Source organism: Mercenaria mercenaria, chromosome 15 (assembly GCF_021730395.1).
Source record: "Mercenaria mercenaria strain notata chromosome 15, MADL_Memer_1, whole genome shotgun sequence".
NCBI classification, from domain to species: domain Eukaryota; kingdom Metazoa; phylum Mollusca; class Bivalvia; order Venerida; family Veneridae; genus Mercenaria; species Mercenaria mercenaria.
In genome coordinates, this window is record NC_069375.1 from 48,612,474 (window position 1) to 48,640,420 (window position 27,947).

Genomic DNA, 27,947 nt, shown 5'->3' on the forward strand with positions numbered 1-27,947 from the left:
AGGGGGGATGATGGGGCAGGGCTGTGTGTTTTTGTTGGGTGGAAAATGGAGCTTGGCACAAAGCATAGGATTCAACCAAGCAAAATAATAGCAAGCTCCACTTGACCGACTCTGTTCTTATATGATAATAATTTATGCAAATCTGTTTACTGAGAATACTCTATGCATACTCTATGCCATGCATTTTGTAATTTCCACTTCTTTGAACCTTCGGTTTTTGATAGATGAAATAAGTAATGAATGTGAACACTCGCTGAATGTCTCTCCAAATTTTAAAAACGTTCCAGCCATATTTCAGTATAATTTCACAGAAAAGTTTCTAAGGTAACCCTTCACCGGATTTTGTAAATTTTTGCAAATCTATTAGGTGATGTGGTCATTTTTTCCCGTATGTATACACTTAGAACTTTGAAAATCTTTTAAGAAATTGCTGTTCCTAATTAGAAAAACTTTCACACAATTATGCCTTCAAGATAACAGACTGTGTTTGTCCGATTTTAAAATATAATGTAATTACACACAAATGAGTATGAGTAACCTTTTAACATCCTGTTTCTGTTTCGCCAAAACCTTAACATAAATAATAAAAAAATCTCCAAATAACAACATCCAAACCACTGGTCGGATTTTGAAATAATTTTGCAGAAATGTTCTTCGATGGACCCTCTTCTCAAAGTGTTACAGCCTTCTTGATTTTTGAAAAAAACACCACTCCGGTTGTGGGGGTGGCTGTAGGCTAATTTTTCATATATGTCACTATGGATAAATTTGTAAATCCTGCGAATCTTAAGGCAGTTTTCAAAGTGTTTTTGGCGCCAAAATCGTAATTAAATGAGCTGTAAAATTTAGTCGGGTCCAGTATGACCCTCATATTTCTGAGAACGTTGCAAAAATCGCCGATCCATAGTTTGTGCTTTATGACTGGTCTATTTTCATATTTGCTAAAGGCAAGGCCAGAAGAATAAAATCTATGAACATTTGTATTTTTGATATTATGTAATAGTCTTAAATATCCAATTACTTGAAAGTTTTGAATGGTAACTACAATTGTAGTTCAGCTCCCGACTAGATAAACTCTTTGAAGAGACAACACATTTTTCTTAACTGCTACTTCTTAACGTTTACTTTCGCAGCAAATTCTGACCAGACTATCTTTTTTCAGCAAGTAATTCTATGATCTTATAGATTAAGCAATTACGAAACTTTACAGAATAAATTGATTACGAGCGAAACGAAACGGAACTTGAAAATACTAACAAAGCACCGCCTACGGATGCTATCGCTTGTCTGCAAGTGCTAGACAATATGTAAGAAAAGAGTTATAGTTATTGGCCTTCTTACTCAAATCTATAGTTAGTATTCAAGAAAAGTGAACTTAAACAGATAACAACAATAGAATACCGATTTTCTAAGTACAAAATGAGCCATAATTCTGACAAAATGCAGGTTAGAATTATGGTTCTTGGTCTGCTAATGATGATTAATAAGTGTATAATGTATGAAAGCTATAGTTTTTGGAAAAAAATGTGACCTAAACAAAAGAAATTAACCAAGAAAAACGAACTTCAAAAGTGCAAAAAGGGCCATAATTCCGAAAAACTGTATATCAGTGTTATTGTTTTTGGCCTACACAGTAATCTAAAAATGACGACAATACCTCGAAGATTTTTTAAATACCAGACGAGCTAAAAAATACTTATGGATACATGTATATATTATGATCGATACGTGTGCTGTCTGTCACTAAAACACCAAACAGGATTAATGTTAGTTTTATTAGTTTGAGGAAATATATGAGCCGCGCCATGAGAAAACCAACATAATGGCTTTGCGACCAGCATGGATCCAGATCAGCCTGCGCATCTGCGCAGTTTGGTCAGGATCCATGCTGTTCGCTAACGGTTTCTCTAATTGTAATATGCTTTGAAAGCGAACAGCATGGATCCTGACCAGACTGCGCGGATGCGCAGGCTGGTCTGGATCCATGCTGGTCAGAAAACCACTATGTTAGTTTTCTCATGGCACGGCTCATATATAATACCATGGCATATGAAATGGCATAACTAATGTTTTAACGATGTAAGATTGTTTGTCCGACAAAGCATAAGAAACGTAAATATTCACGTCAAAATGAGATAGATTGTCGATTTTGACAACTTACACATTGGTTTTATCTACCGGTCAATCTCGGACAATGTAACAACAATACAAAATAGAAAGAAAAAAATCACTAGATAATATGCAAACCGTTGAAATCTTGCTTTCAAGACACTCTTTCAACATAACACTAAATTTGATATTCTGGGCATTCTATATAGTAACAATAATTGCTTTAATTCGCCACCCAAACTGGACTACAAACATTTAAAGATACATAGATCTACGTATGTATATTCGCCCTATTCCTTTCCATTAAAAATAATGACGTTCATTTTGTATGAACATCAAAAGAAAAGGTGCCAAAGTTATATCAATGATGCTTAGCGAGAACAGGCCGCTGTTTTGACGACGCGCGCGTATATTAGTCAGGGAGAACATTACTTAGATGACGTCGCAGTTGTTCCGAATGACTGGAAAGCTGAATGTAATGTTAAATACTACAGTGTGTGCAATTTCTATTATTATCTTGTTTACAAATGGAAAAATGTAATGTCAATATAAGAAACGAATCTTTTTTCGGCGTTCATGTGAAATGAACGACAAAACAGGATCGCCAAATTAAACATGAATCTCTAGCGTGATTCAGGGATTTGCCAATCCTATTCTGTCGATCATTTCGCATGGACATCAAAAACAAAATTTCATTTCTTAAAAACACATGAGCTTTGTTGCGTTAAGGGATATATCGAAATGATGTAAATCATATGGCGACTTTTGATGGTGGAGGAAGACCTCCAGGTGACCTCCAGGCATGGGCTTGCACCTGGGTAGAACAACCGATCTTCCATTCAGTGAATATTTCTTGCTCTACAGAATATAGTTAATGAAGATTTTATCTATTTAATGCAAAGGTAGTTTTCTATAGACGCATGTTTGATACTCGATGTCGTTTACAAAGACAATTTCTATGCCCCAATGTCATTAGGCCTATTTGATTTCTTCTCTGAACGTGGCTTGTGGCTCTTTCTTTGACAATGAATGGATATCTGGTATTTGTCTCAGCTCTCTTTATCTGCAGATGACATTAATGTACTAGCATCCCATATGCATGATGATATTTGTATGTGCTCTGTTACGCTTTACTCTGCTTCAGTCTCTTGCAACCCACGCTGGATCTTCTGTAAGCATTCTCATACTGGCTTTCCCTATGGATATGTCATCTGTAATACAATAAAATTTAATGTTGATTTCATTCATTTAACAAAACACAATCATAGCAAGTTTTGATTGATGATGTTTACAAGGTAATCTTGCATAAAAACTACTTTTTTCACTGGAACCATCCATGTATTAACAGGAGAAAAATCATGTGCAGACATAGCAATTCACGTGATGTTAATACCCGATTTTTATTTTTGAAATGCTTCCCCGGGGACGTAAATGTATTTCTGCGCAGATTGACATCTGGTATCTGCGTCCGCTGTTCCTTTCATAAAAACCTCTTCTTGAAGCATTAAAGATGCAATCTAAACCATTGAATGTTTTGCTGTATCAGTTATTAACGCCAAATGCGCTGTCCCCAACATTGTTCGTACTCGTTTCTTCCCTTGTTTACTCCCCTTTTAGAACTCAGCGTCGTTTCAGCTTTTGACTGTGAATGTTTGAGAATCGCGTGTAACTAGAACGATTATTTTTTTTTAGGAATCATATTTATGATTTTGGTAAGTATCAACCGGTATGTTTTTGTCTAATTTCTCGAAGAATTTATATAAACAGTTTGCAACCTTGACATTACGTTCGTACTCATCCGTAGTACTCAATTTAACTCCAATGTAAAGTTATTCCTCTTGAAATTGTGCTCCTGTTCACCAAATTGTTAAGTTACATGAACAATTATTGGTAATTTCATGTTTGTAATAACTAGACATTAAAAAATCGTTTAAAAACCTTCAGGATTTACTTCTGATGGTGTTGTTTATTTCTGGGCCCTGGATACGGATATTTAAAACATGTTTGCCGTTTCCAAGAACAACAGAATGGTAATTAGAAAATGTACCGGAATCGTAGTTATCACATATGAAAACAATACATAAAGTCGTCGTGTAATGTTTTTTTATCCAAGAATAGCGACAATACACGTTTGTTTTGTATATCAACGTCTACAGAGGCCTTTGGGATATGTTTGTGACCTCGACCTCGGTCACAAACAATCCCGCGGGCTTCTGCAGATGTTAATATACAAAAAACGTGTATTATCCCTACAATAAAAAGTGCCCCTAGCACATGCCTAGTGTTGATACTTTCGGAAATTATCAAAGTCTTGTTCGACTTTTTTCGGCCACTAAAAGACGATAAAGTGATGTAGGTCGCTTTGATTTAGACGAAACAGAAATATACCAAGTGGTCGGCCGGTAAAACTTTCGTAAACATGCAATTTTACAGTAAATATCATGAGTCGTATAAGACATTCCAAAATAGCTGGATCATGTAGGTTATCGTCGACAGCAGAATCTAAAGTGGCTTTTGAATATTCTCTGGACGCAATAGGTCACTGAAACAATTAAATACTGCCTCTTGTAGCCTAACATCTTTTCTTCTTCGGAACTGGGAATGAACCGCTCTTGCAATTGTACAACTGTCTTTAACTTCGCGGTCTTCTAGAAATCTTTGCCAAATGATTCTTTCAATGAATGTACAATTTAATAAGTACCAGAACGTATGTAAAGATCAGCCAGTAACAGACATAACTTATTTGTGTCCCCTCTTTCTATTATAATTATTGTATTTTTAACATTGAACAAATCTTTAGAAATCGAGTAATATATAGCTGAACGTATGCAAGTTTGAAGTAACAGAAAACTACGTGATTACGAGACCATCCATTTTATCTTATTACGCCAACGACATATTTTGAAATGTGGTTTATTAAATATATCCTAGAACTGTGAAATCAATACGATTTTTTGAGTTTAAAGCATTATGTACAATAGTTCCCTATCATCTGTCTGAAAATGTAAGTGATTAACTGAGCAAACTAATGAAAATTGAATGTATGATTACAATGAATTTGCTTAGCTTTGCATATCACTCCCATTGGAACTTTAAATGTTTTTAAACCTGAAAATATTGAATTATTCAAGTAATTTCAGCAATTCGTCGTGTATTTGGAGAAAACAACATGCACCACACTATACATATAAAGTCAAGAGCATTACGATTCTAAACAATTACCCGATATAAAGAAAACGGCTACATTAATCATCAGATAAGAGAAGACTTAACTCAGCGCACACTACATTCAAGAAATGAACACAGCAGACAGACTAACCCAAAATTTCACATTAATTACGATATTCACGTTGCACCATAATATAATTACATAAGCAAAAACAAACTCATACCGCTGCAACCCGAATTGTCTCTGCCAGGGCTGAGCTTCCCACATTGTCCTCTAAATCCTCCGTTAGAATCACAGTAGTCTATGAATCTGTATGGAATAAACTTTATATAAAACCTGTATTCAAGAGGATCAAACTATTAAATAAAAATATATCAAATATTAGTGTGCTTTGACACAAAAACACACCCCCACAAACATTTTACATAGAATTTAACCCATAATGTTGGGAGGGGGTGTTAAATTATTCCGTAGTCAGACTTACAATAATATCAGATATTCTGGAAATAATCTTGACATTAACAGACATTTTAAAGTTTTAAGTTAGACTTTCATATACTTTTTCCAGTGTATATCCATCTCCAGTACCAGAGGATTGCCTATCACAATCAGCAGTGCTTTAGCTCTGGTTATAGCCACGTTAAAACGCTGAAATGATAAAATTTTATATGGATTTGGTATGGCATAATTATACCTGGCTTCAAATATCTGGCGAAGTACTGACATAAATAGTAAAACATGTTATTCTGCAAATCAGTTTGGTAAATTCGTGCTCTCTGTTGGTGATGGCGGTGGTATGGTGTGGTTAAAGTCCAGCTTTAAATACCATTCGCTCAATTCTTTACGGAAAAGTGATAAACACAAATTGCCATTACCTTTGGATTTCTGAGAAATCCCAACTCTTTTTGTTGCAGTTCCTTTTTAAGAAAGTCATCTTTAGTTCTCACAGTAGATATGATGATGACCTTGAATTCTTGGCCTTGAAATTCTTCAACTGGTCCTAACGTTATTTCACCTTTCTTTCCATAATTATTTTTTCCTATCATCTTACGAAGTTTTTCAACCTACAAAATGTTAAGAGTTATGTAAAATGAATCTTTAAAATAGTTTGACGCTTAGATTCTGTGACAATGAAATAGAATGAATCAGAAACATGTTCTTAAAATCAACGTTATAAACATGAATCAATCAGTTCGTCATCAGAAATTACCCATTTTCAAATTTCATTCAAACTTGGATCACGTATTTATAACGATATTGCGACGTCCAATAAACATAATCTATCGTCCTACCATTAAAGTCATTTTACGAGGCGTCAAAAGGATTTTGAAAGATGGCAGTTTCCTGCTCGGGACAAGTCTTTGTTACCTTTAGTGTGGGACACAATTGTTATAACAACTTTCCGGCGTGCGGTCTTTAATTACGGCATTTTCTTGACCAAACTATATTTTTATAATCGCGGTCACAAGGACTTGTCATATCATACAGTGTGCTTCAACTTTCTAGCACAAGTCTTTATCGTAATGCACTGAGGGATTAAATGAGGCTTTTATATAGAAAGCACTTGTAATGTCCGTGGCTTTACTATCCTTATTCTCAGTCAGTTTAACTTGGTAATAAGTGTGCGATTTACAGCATGATCGTTCTATTTCAAAGTCAGGAGGAATCAAAAGGATCTTAGAGATTGCAGTTTGATGTTCACGTTAAACTCTAACCTGTTTTCCAATTATATTTGAATTAATTAAGCACCAGTATTTATGACAGCTTCGGAGTGACCTTTGTCTGTTCTTGGCCTTAATCATAAAGTTCAGCATGGTACGAAATACTTGACTCTCCAAATCATTCACGTTTTGTAATTGTATGATTAAAAGATTTTTTATTGTAACTGAATAAAGCACCAATATGTTAACAGAACAATACAGATCTATTTTGTAACAATTCCTTTACTGTGATCACTGATGTTTACAATAGTCGAACTGAAAAAAATACACCAAACACATTTTTAGTGTGTGAGTATATTCATTTCAAAGATTATTTTATCTAATGTTCTTACCTGTTTTCTGTATGGTGATATGACACCTATATCTGACGGTTTTATTCTTACTCCTCCCTTTTTCTCTTTCAACAACATGTTCAGATACTTCTCAACCTGGGAAATCTCATCCCTGTTAAAATGATTTTCTTTAATCGTTTTGAATATTACTCAATTTACAATTTTTGCGTCATTCAATCCACGTAAAGAACTTAAAACATTTACCAAATCTATAATATATTGAAGTATCGCCTCAGGCAGAGCTCAGTTACGTAATAACATTAAACATACAACATGAAATAACCAAAAATAACAGCAACAATGAAGCCAAGAACAGGCATGGCTACTTCACGAACACTGCACTTCAATACTACCTAAACTTTCACCAACCGATACACTACACTTACAGACTACTGTGAATGTTTGATGAGAACCTTCTCCAACCAATGCATTGCACTTTATGACTGAAGGTTTAATCTGAACTTGTACCGACCGATAAACTACTGTGAAAATTAACTCTGAACTTTTGCCGACCGATACACTCCACTTTAACACTATTGTGACGGTTTACGCTGAACTTTTGCCGACCGATAAACTGCGCTTTAACACTACTGTGAAGGTTGAACTTAATTTTTTGCCGACTGATACACTGCACTTAAACACTCTTTTGAAGGTTTACACTGAACTTTTGACGACCGATACAAAGCACTTTAACACTACTGTGAAGATATACACTGAACTTTTGCCGACCGATATACTGCACTTTAACACTACTTTGAAGGTTTGAACTTTTGCCGACCGGTACCTGCACTTTAACACTACTGTGATGGTTTACTCTGAACTTGTATCGACCGGTACACTGCACTTTAAGACTGTTGTGAAGGTTTACGCTGAACTTCGGCAGATCGATAAACTGCACATTATGACTCCTGAGAAGACTTATTCAGAACTTTTGCCGACCGATAAACTGCACTTTAGCACTGCTGTGAAGGTTTAATCTAAACTCTTTCGCCGACCAATAAACTGCACTTTAAGACTCATGTGAAGATCAAATGCACTTTATGACAATAAAGATCAAATCTGAACAGGCATGGATACTTACCGGCCGGCTCACTCACTACTGTGAAAGTCAAATCTACAAGGAGATAACGCAACACAGATTTATGATAACATACGCGTTATCAATGAGTTTGTACCAAAGAAGAGAATATGCAAAACAACACCTGCGCCGAAATCCTCCGCTTCAATGGAACTCTGTTTTACAATGAATTTAATTAACCCAACGATCCCAAAGGATCAGAAACAGTAACAATTTTAACTACACAAGGAGCTGCGTTTTCAAGACACAAGAGCATGCCCCGGATGACCAGATGTAATTTTAATTTTATAGGTAAGATTATACGAAGGTCAAGGTCATCTATATATAGGTCAGTTTGTAGATCTTGACACAAGGCTTGATGAGTACGAGTATGAACTAATTTGATCACTATTATGTGCGCTGTAGGAAAAAAAATGTTTTAAAACGGTTTCTAATTAAGTTTAAAGGTGAAGGTCATATGAGAGTCAATGTTATTTATATATAAGTCAGTATGTAGGTCTTGCTATAAGATCGAGAATTGCTGAGTGAGAGTATGAACTAAATCGGAACATTAATGTTGGCTTTTATTTTATGCAATTTGGTTCGAACGGACGGACAGACGGATAGTTTAATCGCTATATGCCAGGGGAGGTGGGGCATAAAAACAAGAAGACTTTGTCCATCATCCACACAGCATTAAAACTGGATTAATGAAGGTTAATTAACGGAAAACAGAATAAATAAAATTAGCTTGCTTTGCATTGCTTCATTAGTCAGGGATATTGGTATATTTACAGATATAGACACAACTTAACTTCAGCAAGTGTGTGTGTTTGTGTGTTCGGGTTTAACGTCTTTCTCAACAATTTTTCAGTCATATAAACGACGGTGTCTACTTGTAGCAGTGAGCACAATGCCCAACTTTATAGTGCTGCCTCACTGGAATATCACGCCGTAGACACGTGGTATCATACCCCACCCAGTCACATTATACTGACACCGGGCTAACCAGTCCTAGCACTATCCCCTTAATGCTGAGCGCCAAGCGAGGAAGCTGCTAGTACCATTTTTTTACGTCTTTGGTATGACGCGGCCGGGGATCGAACCCACGGCCTCCCGCACTCGAAGCGGACGCTCTACCACTAGGCTACCGAGGCGGTTACAACTTCAGCAAGAACTAAAGTTTGGTCTACCTGTTAAAGAAGGAAGGACTTGTTTCCTCTCTCTCACTTTTCCCAAATACGGAGTGAAATATGACAGGAAAGTGTTTGTTTGGTAAGTGTTCCCAGCCAGTCATACAATTCAGAATCATTGGGTCTCCATGACATTCCAGTTCTTTGTCATAAAATAATTCTCTAGGAACATGAATGATTGCCTCGTGTGAACGATAATTCCGGATAAACTTTGTAATATAATATTGATTGTACTTGGAATCTGTCTTCATATATCCGTCTACGTTGTTTATAAAACGCTCCAAGATGGATTGATCTGCATATGAAAAACATATTTCATATTATTTCACTTGTGCTTTTATATTTTTGTTTCAGATGCCAAATAAATACATAATAAAGGCAGAGTATATGTGTAAGTGTAAAAATTGAGGTTTTCTGTAGACAGTAGACCTCTTTCATTTTCAATAATCCAGACCAAGAACAAAAGTCAATATCAGCACTAAGACTATGCATCTCATACACGATCTTTGATCACCTACTCATCCAATACAATCTAATATGATTTTAAATACACATTTATTGACATATGACAGTGAAACCTACTTGGGTACACATTGTATCACTGACAGTTTAACACTTAAAACTATATCTTACAATTGTTGATCGAGCGATCAAAACCCCAAGAAATAAAATGTGTTTGCTTAAAATATCATACACCCTTACCAGGTCTGACATTTTCTCTCGTTGTTATGCCGCTCACGCTCACTCGGTGAAACATATTTAAAGGAATGAACAAACATACTTTGTTTACAAAAATAAGTTGCAATAAGCTAATTTTAAAGATTTAATTTTAAGTCCTATGAATAAATACAACGAGAACACAACCGCAAAGTATGTAGCAAATTGAGAAAAGTCTAAAAAGGAGAAGCTAAATCCGCTTGCTCAAACAGAATCTAGGTTCTAAACTATTTCCTTACCAAGACCAAACTTTAATGCAGTTTCCGATCTTAGAATTGGCCCAAGCTGTTTTGGATCTCCAGCAATGATGAGCTGACCACACGTTTCTGAGCGCGAGTCCAGAAGTCCTGTTATTGGCACAATACATTCTGGTTCTGTAGCATGAGCTCCTTCATCAATAAAGATATGGGTAAAATGGTTTCTAGGGAATGCTGCTGACACAAGCCTGAAAATACATATATAAAAGTTAAAATATTTAGTGTTATCATTTGTCAAACTTGTGTTTTCATCAACGTTACCATTATGTTCAATGATATGAAACTGTAACTCAAGGTCATTTTCAAGATACTTATTCTAAAACCTGTAAAAATGTAGATACCAATCCATACCTTCCAGCTGTGCTCAATGTCACTATCAAGATTTTGTATCTCTTCAATTCCACTTTGGCAGGGTAGAAAAACTCTCCTTCAAATTCGTCGTAATTAAGCCTTTTGGAATCCTTGACAAAATACGATATGGAAATAAACTGAGTAGCTCTGCACGGCATGTACAAATGATAATTTGTTACATTGATATTTTTATTAATAAAAGCGAAAATAAAACATCTGCAGCTATATAACTCACTAATCACTGTCTTACAATAATTAGTTTTAGGCGAAAAATCCATAAAAAGTGAGTACTTGGACAATGATTAGTGGTACAAAAAATACTGACGTTAGATTTTTGCAAGATATTCTTATAAATAACAAAAACATACTGTGCAGAAGGTAGTAAACCGTTGCAACGCTTTTGAAATAATGCAAAAAAATTACATCTATCATATATACATTTTATGCCAAACATGGTGGAAATGAACATGTTAAAAAATTTTCACCCAAACTTTGGGCGAGTAGCAAAACAAAAAATTGATAGAGAGCTGCTTAATTTCATACTTCCTCTTTGCATTTGAATTAGTCTTCCTTTACCTTTTTTACTGTGTATACATTTTCTTAGATTTTTAAGATCTACGTTTATACTGAAGCAACAAAATACTTCTCAGAAGAAGAACAAAACTAAATTTTTGCAGTGTCATTTCTCTGATATATAGTTCTATTATACATCAAAAAAGTAAGATTACGTTGTGTTTGAAATTACCTTTATTGATGCTGGGACGGTTATGATATCTCTAGAAACAGCATACAGTCTATAGATATCTGCCATATTTACAGTTCCAGCCTGATTGGTGTTGATCAAATTCCTCATAACAAAATCTGCGGCTGCATTTTCGGGACAACACACAAGAATTTTTGCATCTCTCTTGCAATAGTAGACCTATAATTTAGTTGAAAAAAGAATCGACTAACAAAAGATGGATGTTCCTTAAGTTTTGTTATACAAAGCATGATACCTATTTCTTGATTTACCTATTACAATACATACAATACGTAAAATGTTTTCATAACTTGTCATCTGGTGGAAATATTGATACGTTACGTAATTCTTAAGTTTTCAGATTGTGAAAATAGGTACTTTAGTAAAATTTATATGGAGATCACAGAGTGCAGCCTAGGAAAATAATACCAGACTCGGTTGCATCATCCCTCGAGTCCCAACCCCAATCAAGCAACGGTTTCAACTCACTAAAAATAATACAGAATCACTGAAGAGACTCCGTGATCCTACAGTCAAGAAATGATCACACAACAGACTAATGTACAGGAATGTTAGCCTTTTTATTACAGCAATGCAAAGGCGGTCTTCTGTTGTACTAGTATATCACATGAACAAAAAAGAATTAACTTTGTTAAATCTATGTCGCATATCAATACCTGTCTAATGGCTTCTGTAACAGTAACCGTCTTGCCAGTGCCCGGCGGTCCAAAGATCAGGTATGGACCAGGTCGGCTGGTACCCTGCACAATGTTGGTCACTGCCGTCTGTTGTTCAGGATTTAGGTGTTTATAAAACCATGGTCTGAAAATGTAAATAAGCGGGTATCCTCCATTTCATGTACGAGGATCCTGCAGAAAGTTCTGTCACTAACTGGTTTCCGTAGTTTTACCCCAGGTATTTTTAAAACGCTTCATTGCACTTGAATGGTGTGTCCAATAGCTATAGTGCGTTTTATTCGACATGGCGGGGCGGAGTTAATCTTTGGCTTATGCAAATAATGGTAATGTCAAGAAACGTGCAAAATAGGTAGAGCTACAGTGGTTACAGTGTAAGGTAGATGGCCAGTGAATAAGAAATCAGGTTAAAATGCACTATAACGATATCCATTTATTTCGTGCAAATTGCTTTTCAAATGACCGAGTTGTTTCAATTGAAATACATGCAGTCGTATACACTGACCAATTTACTTGTCACATTGTAAAATGGACGAAAAGACTGAAATTCGTAGCTATATTAAATGCCGCATTAGGCTTGATATAGATTTAAAGCAGATATTTTATAAATTGTGTGGTATATATGGGCCTCAGGCCATTTCAATGCGCACAGGTTTTAGGTGGGTTAACGCTTTTAAAGCTGGGAAATTATCTGTCGAAGATGATACCCGTTCTGACAGGCCTAAAACCTCTACTATCAAGGCAAACATTGCTGCTGTAAAAGCTGTGGTTGAACAGGATGCGCGATTGTCAGTGAAAGATATAGCCAGTCGTACTGGCATATCAGAGGGTAGTGTGCAAAAATTCTGAAAAAGCGTTTGGACCTGAGAAAGGTTTGCGCTAGGTGAGTTCCTCATTTGCTCAATGAGGAGTAAAAGAAACAACGCCTTAAATGTGCCCGGGAACTTTTGAAAACATACAAAGGCTATGATAATCGGGTTATTTCTAACTTGCTAACAGGTGACGAAACCTGGGTGCACATGTTTGAGCCACAGAGAAGGGCTGATAATAAGCAATGAAAGCGAAAAGACCAAAAAACACCCCTGTATTGCCAAGAGAACCATAAGTTTGGAAAATATGTTGTACGCAATTTTCTTCAATTCTAGTAGGCCAGTCATTCAAGTGCCTTGTCCATCTGGTCATACCGTCACTGGACGATTCTACAAGAACTCTGTACTGAAGAAAGTGAAAGAGTTTTACAATAAGAAACGTCCAAAAACAAGAATAAAGCAAGGATGGTCAAGGGTCCATCATATACACGACAACGCCCCTCTCATAGGTGCGAGGTTGTCAAGTCTTTTTTGGCTTCTGAAAAGGTGGAAGTTGCAAACCATCCACCTTATTCACCTGACCTGAATCCCTGTGACTTTTTTTTATTTCAAGTGCTTAAAAAAATGAAAATGCTGTCTGGAAATAAATATAAATCAAGAAGTTCTCTTTTCAGCTCCATTTATCAGTGCCTCCAACATTATATTATACCAAAAGAAGACTATTTTTCTGCTTTTCGCGAATGGGTATAACGGTTACAAAAATGTGTTTCGGTAAAGGGGGAATACTTTGAAGGTTTGTAATAAAAATAATTTTGATAAAACGTAGCACTAAGAAATCCGAATCCGATTAAAGAACTTTTTGTAGGACCCTTGTAAGTGTCCAAGTTTTGATCCCAAACGAATCAGTTCTGAAGTGGACCTAGATTTTTTTAAAGACAAATATTCTGACAAGGTTTTGGGAAGATCAGGTAAAAAAGTGGCATCTTAATGTGTTTACAGTGAACTATGTTATAGTGACCGGGTGTTTTTACATTAAAGGAAACAGTTTTAAAACTGTCATAGGTTCCTTAAAGACAAACATTATGAACACGTGTCATGAAGATTGGGAAGAAAATCTTGCCTTTTTGACTTTAAGAAAGGTTTCACATTATTTTGTGTAATAACATAGATTATTTAATCTAGATAAAGCAGTTTCAAATTTAACCTTGACTTAATACAGACAAATATTCTGACCGTGTTTTATAAAAATCAGACAAAATGTATAGCATCTAGAGTGCTAACAAGGTTTTTCAGTGATCTTGCTCTGTGACCTAGTTATCAAACTCAGGTAACAAAGTTTCAGATCTCACCTAAATTCTATATCCACCAACATTCTGGCCAAGTTCCATGAAGATCAGGTAGAAAATGTAACCTCTTGATCACTAACAAGGTTTTTCCATCGCTTAGCTAAGTGACTTTTTTTTATAAAGATCAGATAAAAAGCGTGATCTTTAGAGTGAGTGAGTGAGTTGGGTTTTACGGCGAATCGACACAAAATGGTCATATATCGCCGAGAAGAAGTCATATTGCAAACGCCAACTGTAAAGCATAAACATTGATGTAAAAATGTAAAGCATACCTAAAAACATCCATGTAAAAATGTAAAGAACACTATGAATAATGTAAAACATATCTAAAAGCATCCATGTAAAAATGTAAAGCATATCTAAAAACAGTAATGTAAAAATGTATGTACGTGTGTGTTAAAATATCAGCTGCAAACATAATAATATTGCAAGATGTAAATAAAAATAAGAAGTGTTAGATCTTTTGATATATTCCTATCTGCTTTAAAAACGATAAAATATTTTTGACTGAAACGTTGTCAAATAACTCTTTCAAAGATTGAACGTCATAATATGTACTGCGTTGTGTAGCAAAGTCCACACAGTCGATTAAAATGTGTTTAATAGTTAGCGGTGTTTAACATGGTACACATTCGGGTTGATCTTCTTTATTCAAAAGGTAAGAGTGATGCAAACGGGTATGACCTATTCGACAGCGAGAAAGAACAACTTCCTCCCTGCGAACAGATCTGTTCTCTTGGTGCCATTCCCCTAGAGTAGGTTTGATATCATGAAGTTTATTGAATGAAGCACGGTTCCATGACGATTGCCATTTAGATAGAATGTATTTGTTAATATTGGGCCTAAAATCGGTATGTGGTAATTTCAAATTAGATTGTGATAATAAAAGGGATTTCTTTGCTGCAATATCAGCATCCGCGTTTCCATGAATACCAACATGACTAGGAATCCAACAAAATATGATAAACTTTTTAAAGATAGTTCATGAAACCTGAGAAGAATATTTTGAATGAATGGATTTTCCATATTTCGGTTATGAATTGACTGTAAAACAGAAAGCGAGTCGGAAAAGATAATACATTTTTCTGCACTATTTCTTGATATAAAATTTAGGGCTAAATCAATAGCTTTGGCCTCGGCTGAAAATATTGTTGCATTATTTGGCAAACGTAATTTTGATTGATGAAGGAGGCTGACAGCAGCACAGCCAACCTTTGATTTATCTTTTGAACCGTCTGCGTAAATTGCAAAAAAGTCCTTGTAAGTTGATTTGATTTCATGATATTTGGACTTGAATATTTCAGGGTTTGTTTCAGACTTTTAAAAGGCAGTTTTCAAATCGAAAAGAACTTTAGGGGTATGAAGGGTCCATGGTGGTGTATCTGGAATTGAATTTTCTTTAATACCATCGAATTCAAAGTCAGTTTCATTCATAGAAGATTGTATGCGAAATCCAAACGGTTTGATTTGTTTTGGTTTTTCCTCATATGAATCGGAGTACTTTGGTTTAAAAATAATTTCATGAGCAGGATTGGATTTGTTGGCAGCCACTCTTAAAGCATATTGCAATGAAAGTTGTTCTCGGCGTGTGTAAAGAGATGGTTCGTTTGCTTCAGCATATAAACTTTCAACTGGCTATTTCGAAATGCACCAAGAGCAATACGAAGACCTTGATTATGGATGGTATCTAACATTTGTAAATAAGATTTTCTTGCGGAACCATAAACAATACAACCGTAATCTAGCTTAGATCTAATTAAAGTCCTATAAAGTCTTAATAAAACCGTGCGATCGGCTCCCCAATCAGTATTTGAAATTACCTTTAAAAGATTTAATGACTTCAGACGTTTGGCTTTCAAGTATTTTATATGCGGTACAAACGAAAGCCTTTTATCAAAGATAACACCAAGAAACTTTGCTTCATCAACAACGGGTATTTTTGTACCATTTAGAAAAAGCTCGGGGTCACAATGATGTTTCCGTAATTGGCAAAAGTGGACACATTGAGTTTTCGATTGGGAAAATTTAAACCCATTTTCCATGGCCCAAGTTTGGATCTTTAGACTAACAGCAATATTTTTCTTTGCTTTATGCCAAACTTAGAATTCAAATTTGACATAGACTTTGTACAGAAACTTTGACGAGATTTCATGAAGATCGGATAAAAAACATTGTTTCTAGAACCGTTGGATGGTCTTAATTTAGTGAGCTAGTTTTTGTTCCAAGATGACCCAGCATTAATTAATCTCATCGTAGACTTTCTCAATGCAGTCATTCTAGCAAGTTTCATTTCGGCTTTTGGCAAAACTTTTACCTCTAGGGTTTTAAACAGCGAACTTGTCTGCTACGAACGGACAACGCACGTCGATCGATGTCAAATTGCAATGACATTAGTTCACCTTATTAAAAATGTGCTTAGCCGGGCTAAAACATTTCGCTGTTAAGGTGAACCCGGTTCAAATGGAATAATTTATATAAGAGTTGCATTGTTTGTGAGTCAGAATTATGTGCCAGTCATTCTTAAAATGAACCAAAAAGAACTTACTTCATCTGAACTGTCTCATCTCGTCGTACCTCTTGTGAGGGAAACAAGATATTTTCTGCATATCCAAAGTCAGACAATGCCCGATGTTGTTTCCATAAATTCACTTTTGAAAATTTGAAACTAATGTCAAATTTCATTCCAGATACCCACATGTCACGTAATCTAAAAATAGATTTAATAACAAAACACTGTCAACATGATATTATTGCATGTTAATATTGGATTGGTTCATTTACAAGAGACGTAGAACTCCGGGTAAACATATTATATATTTTCATCCATCAGGGTGGTTCAAACATGTCATGGGACGATGTGATATGTGAAAAAGAGAATTATATTTCCTTTAAATAATCTGTTGAACATACTTCTGATTTGAATTTTGCCTAAAATTAAACAAATGCTTTTGAAAGAAGCTTGAAGCTACCCTTTAAAATTGAGTGTACTTTTATTTTTAAAATTACAACTTTTTGTTTACAATAAATTTAATCGCACCGTTCTCCGACTCCTAAATGCACATGACTGCATTCTACTTTGTGTACAAAGGCTTTGTATCGGACTGACCGATTTTTATGCCGATATATGTTCACGGAATCTCCTTTCATAACGGAAGGCCGTTTTTCCAAAAGCCCTGGTACCTATTAAACAAAGAAAAACTGAAAGTATGTTCTTTTATTTAAAAACAGATCACTTCAAATAATACTAAAAGCAAATGAAAACACACTTCGTTAATACATAATATTGTTGGAACAGGCTATCCGTACCTCAAAAGCTGCATTCATTTACTTCTAACAAAGTACTGTCTTATAATCATATGTAAATAATTTGTAAAAACTACAATTGTGTAAAGATTTTTTGCAAGGTAATATCTGTAATAAAAAAGTAAAAAATATAAGCCTTGGCAACACGGAGCACATGAGACTCTGGAAATGCTAAGTACATGAATCCCTAGAAAAGAATGAGAGTAGTAATGGGGTCGGTTTGGGGGTAAACAAACGGGTGCCATCTTGGATGACCTAGTTACTATTTATAGTTTCTCATTTGCATATAAGAAATGAAGTCAGTACATATGTGCGGCGGCCATTTTAAATTCTAATTTTAGAATGACGTATTCATGAGAAACGTTTTCGTTTAAGGAATGACCTCACTCTGCTATTTATTTTTTCAGTGGACGCAAACGAGGAAACATCGTAAGCAAAAGGGTAGTCTTTTATTTTCAGTTAACGTTACTTCTAACGTAGCTAGCTATCTTAAATAAAGCTTAATATTTTTTGTTGTTTTCTTTTGTTTCTATTACAAATATGAAGAATATTTTGGTTTTGCTTTAGATTATTATTAGGCCCATGTGGTTCTGGGATGATCTGTGTATGAAAAGAATTGGAACCACTGCCTTACCCTTGCATGATCGTAAGAGGCGACTAATAGGGTCTTAACACTTGGTTTGCTGTAACTCTGTGATTCCAGCAGGTATGCAAATTTTGATTCCATACCTCATGTGTTTTTATTTCGATGTAAATGAGATATGAAACCAAAATTTGTAGTCCTGTTTGGCGCCATATAACCTATACTATGTTGGTGCGCCGTTAAACCCAAATAAATAAATAAATAAATAAACTAGATTATTATTAAAAAGTTCTTTGTTTACCATATAATGTATTTATTCATTAAGGTCATAGATAGATTTATATGATCATCAATTAAACATAATTAAACTATAGTTTTTGTTTTCATGTTATCTCCCCGTCAAGGGCTGAGCACCTGACCCTCAATGTGCGCGATTATGCCTTAGATAGGTATACGAGTCAGCTCCGTATACTTCTGGGAGATGTAAATAGCAGAGTGAGATCATTCTTAAAATAGAAAGATGATGTCATTCTAAAATTAGAATTCAAAATGGCCACAGCGCATGACGTGATAGATCCAATATGGATGCCGCGCATGCGCATTCTTGATGCCAAAGATCCAAGATGGCCACCGCGCATGCGCACTCCTGGTCATATATAGGCCCCTATACTACTAATGAACATACGAATTCATCGAAACACTGAGCACATGAATCCATCGAAACAAAGATCACATGCATCCATGGAAACACTGAGCACATTAGTCCCTGGAAACAGTGAGCACATGAATCCCTGGAAACTCTGAGCACAGGAGTCCCTGGAAACACTGAGCACAGGAGTCCTTGGAAACACTGAACACATAAATCCTATAAAACATTGAGCACATGAATCACTGGTAAAACTGAGCACATGAATCCCTGGAAAAACTGAGTTCATGGATCTCTGGAAACACTGAGCACATTTGTCTCTGTAAACACTGAGCACAGGAGTCTTTGGAAACACTGAGCACAGGTATCCCTTTAAACACTGATCACAAGTGTCCCTGAAAACTCTGAGCACGTGAATTCCCGGAAACACTGAGCACATGAATCCCTGGAAACAATGAGCACATGAATCCCTGGAAACAATGAGCACAAGTGTCCACTGGAAACAAACACATGCAGCCAACCAAACGCATTAATGTAACTAAAACATATTTGAAATATCAATTAGAATACCTCTAATACCATCAGCCCTGTATGTCCCAATCCCATTTCAACTTCAAACATATCGTATCTCTTAATATCTTCTTCCATCTGTTCTTCCTCATGCCATAGCAGATGATCAAACTTTACTCTGTAATTCTTAGGACTAACCCCTTGTCCAAAGTCTGTCTTGAGCCTTTAAGTTTGTAAAGAAAACTTTTTAAACTCTAAGAACGTTTTAAAACACAAACATAATTACAAGTCAAATACAACTCAATGTTCAAAAACATAAACATCTACAATGACTAAAGATAAATAAGTAAAACTTTAATATTCGAATATATAATATACAGGAGCTGTCCATAAGACATCGCGCTCGACTATACAGCTGAACAAGGGCCATAACTTGGTAAGACTCATGTAGCAGATATTATTGTACTAGTCTACAATTTATTAAAATCTATTTTTTATATGGTAATGACAACAACTTTCATACAAAACTCTTCAACCAAATTTTCTCTGTCAAATAAGGGCTATAATTTGAACCAGTTTCAATAATGAGTTCTTTAACTTTAGAATGTAATTGCGTTTGATGAGAAGAGTGTCTGGTGTAAAGTATATGTCGTTGCTGTAAAACAGCTTGGTAGTTGTACGCAAAACTTTTACGGAATTTTCTTCGTAAAATAAGTGTCACATTCTACATTATATCCAACCAAAAGTTATTTAATTTGGTTTTTACAGAAGGTCTGATGACAGGGAAACATTGTGCGAAGTTTCGATCAAATACAAATAGTTAATACTGAGATACTACTATAGCTTGATACATGGAGTTAGCTACACGCAAAACTTTAACTAAAAGTTTAAAGTCGAAAAATTGTCATAGCTTTGAACTTGTGTACAAAACCTTTACCAAGATGTGATACTGACCGCGATGCCAGCTCCTGAGCCCGGGTGAGTAGAACAGTTCTCATTTTTCTTAAGATAGTTGAGCTAAATAGTGATGGGACAGCACTGTTAATTATGATAAATGATGCGGGAGAGGGGCGAGGTGGGGAGGTAAAACAAATATTGGCTAACATGCAAGTTCTATATATTTTGACTGTGATTCGCTACTCACTAAGCATTGTTAAGACTAGGTGCGGTATTGATGTTTTATTTAAAACGGGTACCATATAACTATTCAGACAAAGACAGATCAACAAAAAATAATGCAGATCTAAAGAAATAATAGAAAACAATTAATAAAAGCAATACAAAAATAGTAGTGTGAAATGGCTTGAATTAGTAACATGTAAAACACTGTTAAACTTTGAGAAGGAAGTAACTTTTGCAAACATTAATGTGAAGTTAGCAGCAGAGTAATAACAATAGCAACATCGGTATAATCACTACAGTTGGAAAGTTATAGCAGTAACAACAGTATTACTGCTGTAACCGGCTGCAATTATAGCAGTATAAGTACTGTTACAGTTGAAAAGTTATAGTAGTAACAGCAATAGTCTGAAATTGTAGGAGATACACAATGACATTAGTTTTAGCAATCAATGCAAAATGTGTCAGCGAAAATAGTTCAAGTATTAATTTTGGTAAGTTTTCATAAGTCAGGGCTTGAAAATGCATAGAACAGTCCCGGTGTATTCCTTGTATATTTGTTCATTAAATAGTACATACTAGTATTGTATTGCCGACGGATTTTCAATTTGCCGGCTGTATAAGTCCGAAAAATGCCGCATTACAAAAATGAATATGTTTTTGTTCCAAGTTACTGTTGTATTCTCCACCAAAACAATTGAGGAGTGCAAGATTTGGTTATTTAAGTCATCGTAGGGGATTAAACGATATACTTTAGGAAATCAGTTTAAGTAATTTTGTGGCGGGAAAGAACGGTGTCAACTGTGTAAAACCATAAAAGATAAAAGTAAAGGCAGATTTAAAGAGGGTTTTTCTTTGTGTAAGAATACGAGCTCGAATCCTTGTTACTTTTGTAAATCAAAACTTTCAGGAGGATTTGAGGATACATTAAGCCATGTCGATATGTAACTGATATTATTGTTCACTAAATAGTACATACTACATTAAATTCCTGACTTACTTTTTAGGTCGTCTATAAGGTGTAAGCTTATATTCCTTTGCCAAAATGCTTTTTCCAGACCTTGAAAAATAGTTAGATCTTTTATTTCTCTGTATGAAAAACATTCCATACAAGATTTCAAAACTGAAATACAATAAGTAAAGATTAAAATGTTATTGTTGTATAAACCACACTGGGAATTCCATGAATCCAAACGCATAAAACTTAATCATAATGTACATTTTTACAGTATCTTGCTACAACAATTAATTTGAGTTTCAGAAAAAAATCAAATTAAAAGTCAGGCTATTGATGATACAATAGCCTAAAAGAACCACCCACGTTTCATTGTAATTTGCCTTCCGGTAAAGATACAAATCCTGATTTTAATTTAATATATCTTTTCCCTAAATGCAATATTTATTTATTTATTTATTCTGTGAACGACGTCGAATCGCTCGTGTAAGCCACCCCCTGATATATGATGGCACCAATGTTTTTTCTTAATCTGAATATTACTATTAACACATATTCAGAAATCTCCAAGCCCTCTTGACATAAAACTTTCAAAAGTTGTTCACCTCTCTCCCTTTCAGAAGTTGTTCACCTCTCTCTCTCTCTCTCTCTCTCTCTCACACACACACACACACACACACACACACACACACACACACACACACACACTCGCTCTCTCCCTCATACTTATATACAGACATACCGCAAAAGTAAAATTGACCTATACAGACAACTTACTCTGGTACAGGCTCACCCGGAAATTTTGTGATATTGTCATCTTCAGTTATCAGTTCAGGATTCGTGTACGGTGTAGTAGGGGCCAGCTCGTCATGCTGTTCTCCTGCAAGAGTATCAGTTGTATCAGTTCTGCAGTATTACAATCATGAAAATATAATGTTTGAACAGTTTTGGTGCAATATCAAGAAACATATATAATTAATGGGAAAAATCATTGCGGGGCGTGGGGGAGGCGTTGGGTGTAATATGGGCCGGAGGAGCTCGAGGGACTTTGATGGAGGGTCACCTAAAAAACTTCTGTGAGAAATTATTATGAATTCGGGCCTGTAGTTTCAGGGGATTAAACTTTTTGAATTTTAAATATAACCTTACAGAAAAAAACTAGACCCGTCATTACAGAGCCGCCATTTTTTTATCAAATCAAACTGGTTTAAAGAAATTTGATAAAGGGTCGCCCCAGGTAAAATCATTATGCGATCGGACTAGTACTTTGAAAGAAAATTTGCCAAGTTTTCCATAAGGAAATAAACAGAAAAGCTAAAACAGCCACGCCCGCGACCCAGTTTTTAACGAAACAGAAAAATCAGAAGATAACTGGAAGAGGATGACTCCAGAAACATCGCTGTGAAGTTATTGTAGATTCGGGCAGGCAATGGATGGAGATTTTCAAACTGTTCCATAAAAAAACAGAATGATATGAAAGAATTTGCAAGAGGTCACGAGGTCCACCCAAGAAACATTAATTTGAAGTAATTCAGACATCAAGCCTGCAGTGTCAGCGAAAGAGTTTCAAAGCTACGCCCTCTAGTGGTCCTGTTAAAATGAAACAGAGTAATTTGAAAGAATATGGTAACAGTATTGTATAAAATTAGACTAGCGGTTTCAGAGAGAAAAATTTTAAAGTTTTTATACAGTCAAATACAAAAATCTAGTCACACTCCCTGGTGGTCATGTTTTTAACGAAATACTGGGATTTGATCGAGCCACCACTTTCTCAGGTGAAGATTCGGAAGTTTGGGTGAAATTGCCTCGGTGATTTAGATGTTTTTAAACGGACGGATGGAGGACAGACAACGAACACCCAGCGATCTTTGTAGCTCACCATTTTTCACGTATTTCTCAAGTGAGCTACAATCAATAATTTCATAGGAAGAACTATAGTTTGTAAAAGGGAAACTATGTTATCAAACATAGAGTCTATTTAAATTAAACATAGATAATTAAAGTATTTTTAAAGTTTACAAATAAAGTAATTTTGCAAAATGAATTCGTACTTCATTTGAATATTATGAGTTTAGCAATTAACTGACTAACTTCTTGATTCACTTTTCCATTTAAACATTGCTTACGCTACAACAATGACATGCCCACAAGAAATACTAGGTACGGAATATCAAAGGAATGCTCAAGACTCCCCAGAAGTATAAAAGAAAGCAGCAACAGCGCACTGGCTAGCACTAAATCCGACCGACTACTTGCCTTTGATGGTATTTTCAAATATGTTTCAGATGACAAAAGCTTTAAGAAAGTGATATGCAAATCAATAGTCATTGTATAATTTAAGCTAGTTTCTAGCGACATGTAGATAACAGTTACAACATATGTCGATATGATTGTTTAGCTTGGATTGATTTAAAGAAGGCTTCCAAATAAAAATGGTCACGAAAGGTAGCCATCATTTAGATCTACATATTCAAAAATGAAATTAGTTACACAAGAGAGGTAACTGGCCTAATAGCTTTTACAAAATTTATAAGAATATCATTTGTTAGCAAGCATGGCATAACCAAGCAAATTAATAGCCGACGCACCTTGACTGAGTATCTTCATAAGAGGAAATGAAATGTACAACAACCCTGGCACACATTGCTCCAGACCCAGGTGAAAGTCTGTTTTACAAGACTATTTAGCGGACTCCAGGGTCCAAAACAACCAAAAATAGCAACTACACCAAGTTCACTGTTTCTCTTAAACAATCTAGTTTCAAGTACATTACACTTACGTATCGTTTCGACAAAACCAAACTAGCCCTTCGGTATAACAGTATACATACGTATGCATACTTCAAAATGTTGCAAATGATTAGCAAAAATCGACATTGATATATATACAGATTATGAATATTTTCACTTCATTTACCATATTACATAATACTTACAAAATCAATGCATTATAATATATTATTATATAAAATTGTGAGAACATAGATGGTCCTTGGAATAATCACCCATTAACGGTTAGTATTTACTCACCAATAACATGTACAGAAACATATCTAACTACACTTTCCTGTTCGTCTGTTTTAATCAAGTTGTGATGGCGATCTTTTGCATCAAAGTAGAAAGCCATTGGCACGAAATGGTGGCCATAATCTAATGGCGCTCTGCACGTTACCAGGAGATCATAACTTTCACCTGAAAACAGTATACGAAAAACTATTTATCATATGGGACTTTAAAATTGCGGTGTTTGTTTTTCAACGAAATTGTGAAGCTCATGAAGCAGAGATAGTATTTTGAATTTCCGGTATCCGGAAAGAGTCTTTTTTTTTCTCAAAACTAGTAAAAGAGCATTTTCCACAAATATTGCTTCCAGACAAATTTGTAAGTAGATCTATATTATGTCGGCTGCTGTAAAAACACTATTCTATGGTGGTTCCATATGGTATCTGTATGATAAAAAAGATACATACTGTATATGCAATACAATATTACCAATGCATCAGATTTTTACTCTTCAATCCTTTAATTGCCGTCAATACGTAGATTTTTACTCTTCAATATTGCCCGGTCCAATACGTCAGATTTTACTCGTCAGAGTTTTACTCTTCAATATTGCCCGGTCCAATACGTCAGATTTTTATTCTTCAATATTGCCCGGTCCAATACGTCAGATTTTTACTCTTCAATATTGCCCGCCCTAACACATGAGATATTTTTATTTAATATTGCCCGGCCCAATGCATCCCTTTATCTCTTACGATATGTAGTCTTTTCGGCGCTATTTAAATTATAACTGGGTATATCAATGATTTAACCCTAAGTATTTTAAAGGAAAGCGATATAAATTTTAGCATGAATGTTACTTAAAATTATTCATATAATAAAATTGTGAATAAGCACGTGTTTTACAATGGCCCTGAGATAGATGCGGCCACGGGCCAATACAACGTACTTGCATTGACATAATAAGAACACATATTTAGTAGTATAATTATGTACAACCTGTTTCGCAATTTGTATATTTCTGCATAAATTTCAATGCAGCTGAAATATCAAACTAAATCAATCATAGACATCGAGGAAAAATTATAATTACCACGTTGTATGTGACGATTGGGTTTCACAGGTAAACGTCTATACTTCTGCATGAGTGTAAAAACCCTTGTGTCCCATAATAGTAAATGTCTTCTCAATATCTGAGTAACGTTCTTGCTTGTGTTCTTAACAGACAGTGTCATTGATGTTTCTTCGTCAGGTTTGCACGTGTTTTCAATGAAGCCTTTATCATTCACGGGCGGTTCAGACTGTATTTCTATTCCACTGGGATTAGATGAACCATCTCTAATTTGAAATGAAAAATGGAAAATATGCCATTGACAAACTAGATTGTTTTATCAGATACCAGTATTCTACAAGGTTGTTGCTTTTCATTATTTTGAAATTTAAATGCCTTCGTTTCATTCGGATGTTTATGCATTTTCTTAATCTTTGACAGATATCTTACAAAAAAAATATGAGAGGAAAAGGAAATCCATTTAATTTACATGAGCTCTTACGGCATACAAAGTGTACGAAATAGATACTTCATTTGGGATTAACTAAAAGAACTTTACCAGACATAAAGACTATCCATTGACTATAATGCCGACCGACAAAATAATCGTCTATGTACTAAATTTTGTACTTTCTGTTCTTTGGTTCAATCTTAGAAATGGCTTTTTGAAAACGCAAAAATCACGAAAAATTCGTGTTACTTAATTGATATTATCAATTAATTTTCGCAAAATTAAATGTATAAATGTACATTCACAACGACATAATGAGTCAAAAACTAATTAAAAATGTACCTGTGCGTGTAAATTTCATGGAAAAACTTGTGAATCCTGTGACGAGCCCCAGTCTTGTGGTGTTTATAGTTTTTCATATTTTGGCAGTCTACTCCGCAAAATTGGCAGAAGCAGGGATTCTGTTTAGATTGAGCTTGCCATTCTTGCATGGTTTTCTCGTGTTCTTTCGAAACTAACAATTCCTCGAACAAGCTCTGAATACCTTCAAATGAATAGTAGTCTCCGAGCTCATGCATGGCCTTCCGGTCTTTCAGCTCTTTGGCAATATTGCCAAAATTTATCTTTACGTAATTGTCACAGTTACGCTTCCTGAATTTTGTAAATTCTGTATTGTATAACTCTCTGAGATCATCTCTTTTGATTACATCAGGAAACTCCATCTCATCTAAGAAGTCGACGAACAAGTCCGCCTCATCTATAATGGCATCTAACGTTGGTCTGCTCATTCTTTATCCTCACTTTTAAGGGATTAGTAAAACACTAAAAAATAAAAGTAAGATAAAAAAAAATGAACTGAGAAGCAAGGGCCACATACACCAAAGCAGGGCACCCGCAACTAGAAACTGCAGCGGAAAACACACAGCGGTCAGTGCTTCAAAAACTGTCAACAACATATATATTTTAAGAAGAAAGATATAAATATAGGCGAAAAAAAGAGGGAAGGCTGTCAAAAGCGTGTAGTGGCGGTTGGGTAACACTACATTCAAACAAAACCAATATATGCCGAACAAGGAGCTCGGGGGAGTTAAAAATAGCCTGGACATCGAAACAAACATCAACTTTACCTGGCTCTAAAAATACCCGATTACAGAAAATGGTAAGTACTAATGGATTTAGTATCATCATTGCAGGGACTCAGTTACTTATCTGAAGTGTTATCACGTGTTTTAAAGGCATGACCAAGCAAGCTGCAAGACAAAGAGCATCTTATTATGGTAGAAAGCTATGTTATCATGTCAAAGTGTGGAGTTAACTTGTCAAAACAGTGTCTTATTATGTAAACTAGTCACGTTATCTTTTCAAAGTGTGGCGTTAACTTGTCAAAACAGTGTCTTATTATGTAAACTAGTAACGTTATATTCTCAAAGTGTGGCGTTAACTTGTCAAAACAGTGTCTTATTATGTAAACTAGTCACGTTATCTTTTCAGTGTGTGGCGTTAACTTGTCAAAACAGTGTCTTATTATGTAAACTAGTCACGTTATCTTCTCAAAGTGTGGCGTTAACTTGTCAAAACAGTGTCTTATTATGTAAACTAGTCACGTTATCTTTTCAATGTGTGGCATTAACTTGTCAAATCAGTGTCTTATTATGTAAACTAGTCACGTTATCTTCTCAAAGTGTGGCGTTAACTTGTCAAAACAGTGTCTTCTTATGTAAACTAGTCACGTTATCTTCTCAAAGTGTGGCGTTAACTTGTCAAAACAGTGTCTTCTTATGTAAACTAGTCACGTTATCTTCTCAAAGTGTGGCGTTAACTTGTCAAAA

General features: G+C 35.3%; 1 protein-coding gene across 1 annotated transcript in view; it reads right to left on the bottom strand.

Moving 5' to 3' along the window:
• Positions 1-1,998: 1,998 nt before the first annotated feature.
• Positions 1,999-27,947, bottom strand: part of LOC123557291 (putative helicase MOV-10) — a 28,738-nt gene continuing 2,789 nt past the window's right edge. The window contains exons 2-19 of the mRNA XM_053525216.1: positions 26,461-26,940; positions 25,710-25,954; positions 24,644-24,805; positions 22,392-22,494; positions 21,660-21,719; positions 19,601-19,763; positions 17,536-17,678; positions 17,044-17,205; positions 12,326-12,470; positions 11,652-11,828; positions 10,907-11,016; positions 10,538-10,743; positions 9,582-9,876; positions 7,332-7,443; positions 6,154-6,342; positions 5,838-5,926; positions 5,502-5,587; positions 1,999-3,320 (exon numbers count right to left, since the gene is read on the bottom strand). Coding sequence (XP_053381191.1) covers positions 3,250-3,320; positions 5,502-5,587; positions 5,838-5,926; positions 6,154-6,342; positions 7,332-7,443; positions 9,582-9,876; positions 10,538-10,743; positions 10,907-11,016; positions 11,652-11,828; positions 12,326-12,470; positions 17,044-17,205; positions 17,536-17,678; positions 19,601-19,763; positions 21,660-21,719; positions 22,392-22,494; positions 24,644-24,805; positions 25,710-25,954; positions 26,461-26,906 — 2,964 coding nt within the window. The 5' untranslated portion in view covers positions 26,907-26,940 and the 3' untranslated portion in view covers positions 1,999-3,249. The remainder of the gene's footprint in view (positions 3,321-5,501; positions 5,588-5,837; positions 5,927-6,153; positions 6,343-7,331; positions 7,444-9,581; positions 9,877-10,537; positions 10,744-10,906; positions 11,017-11,651; positions 11,829-12,325; positions 12,471-17,043; positions 17,206-17,535; positions 17,679-19,600; positions 19,764-21,659; positions 21,720-22,391; positions 22,495-24,643; positions 24,806-25,709; positions 25,955-26,460; positions 26,941-27,947) is intronic.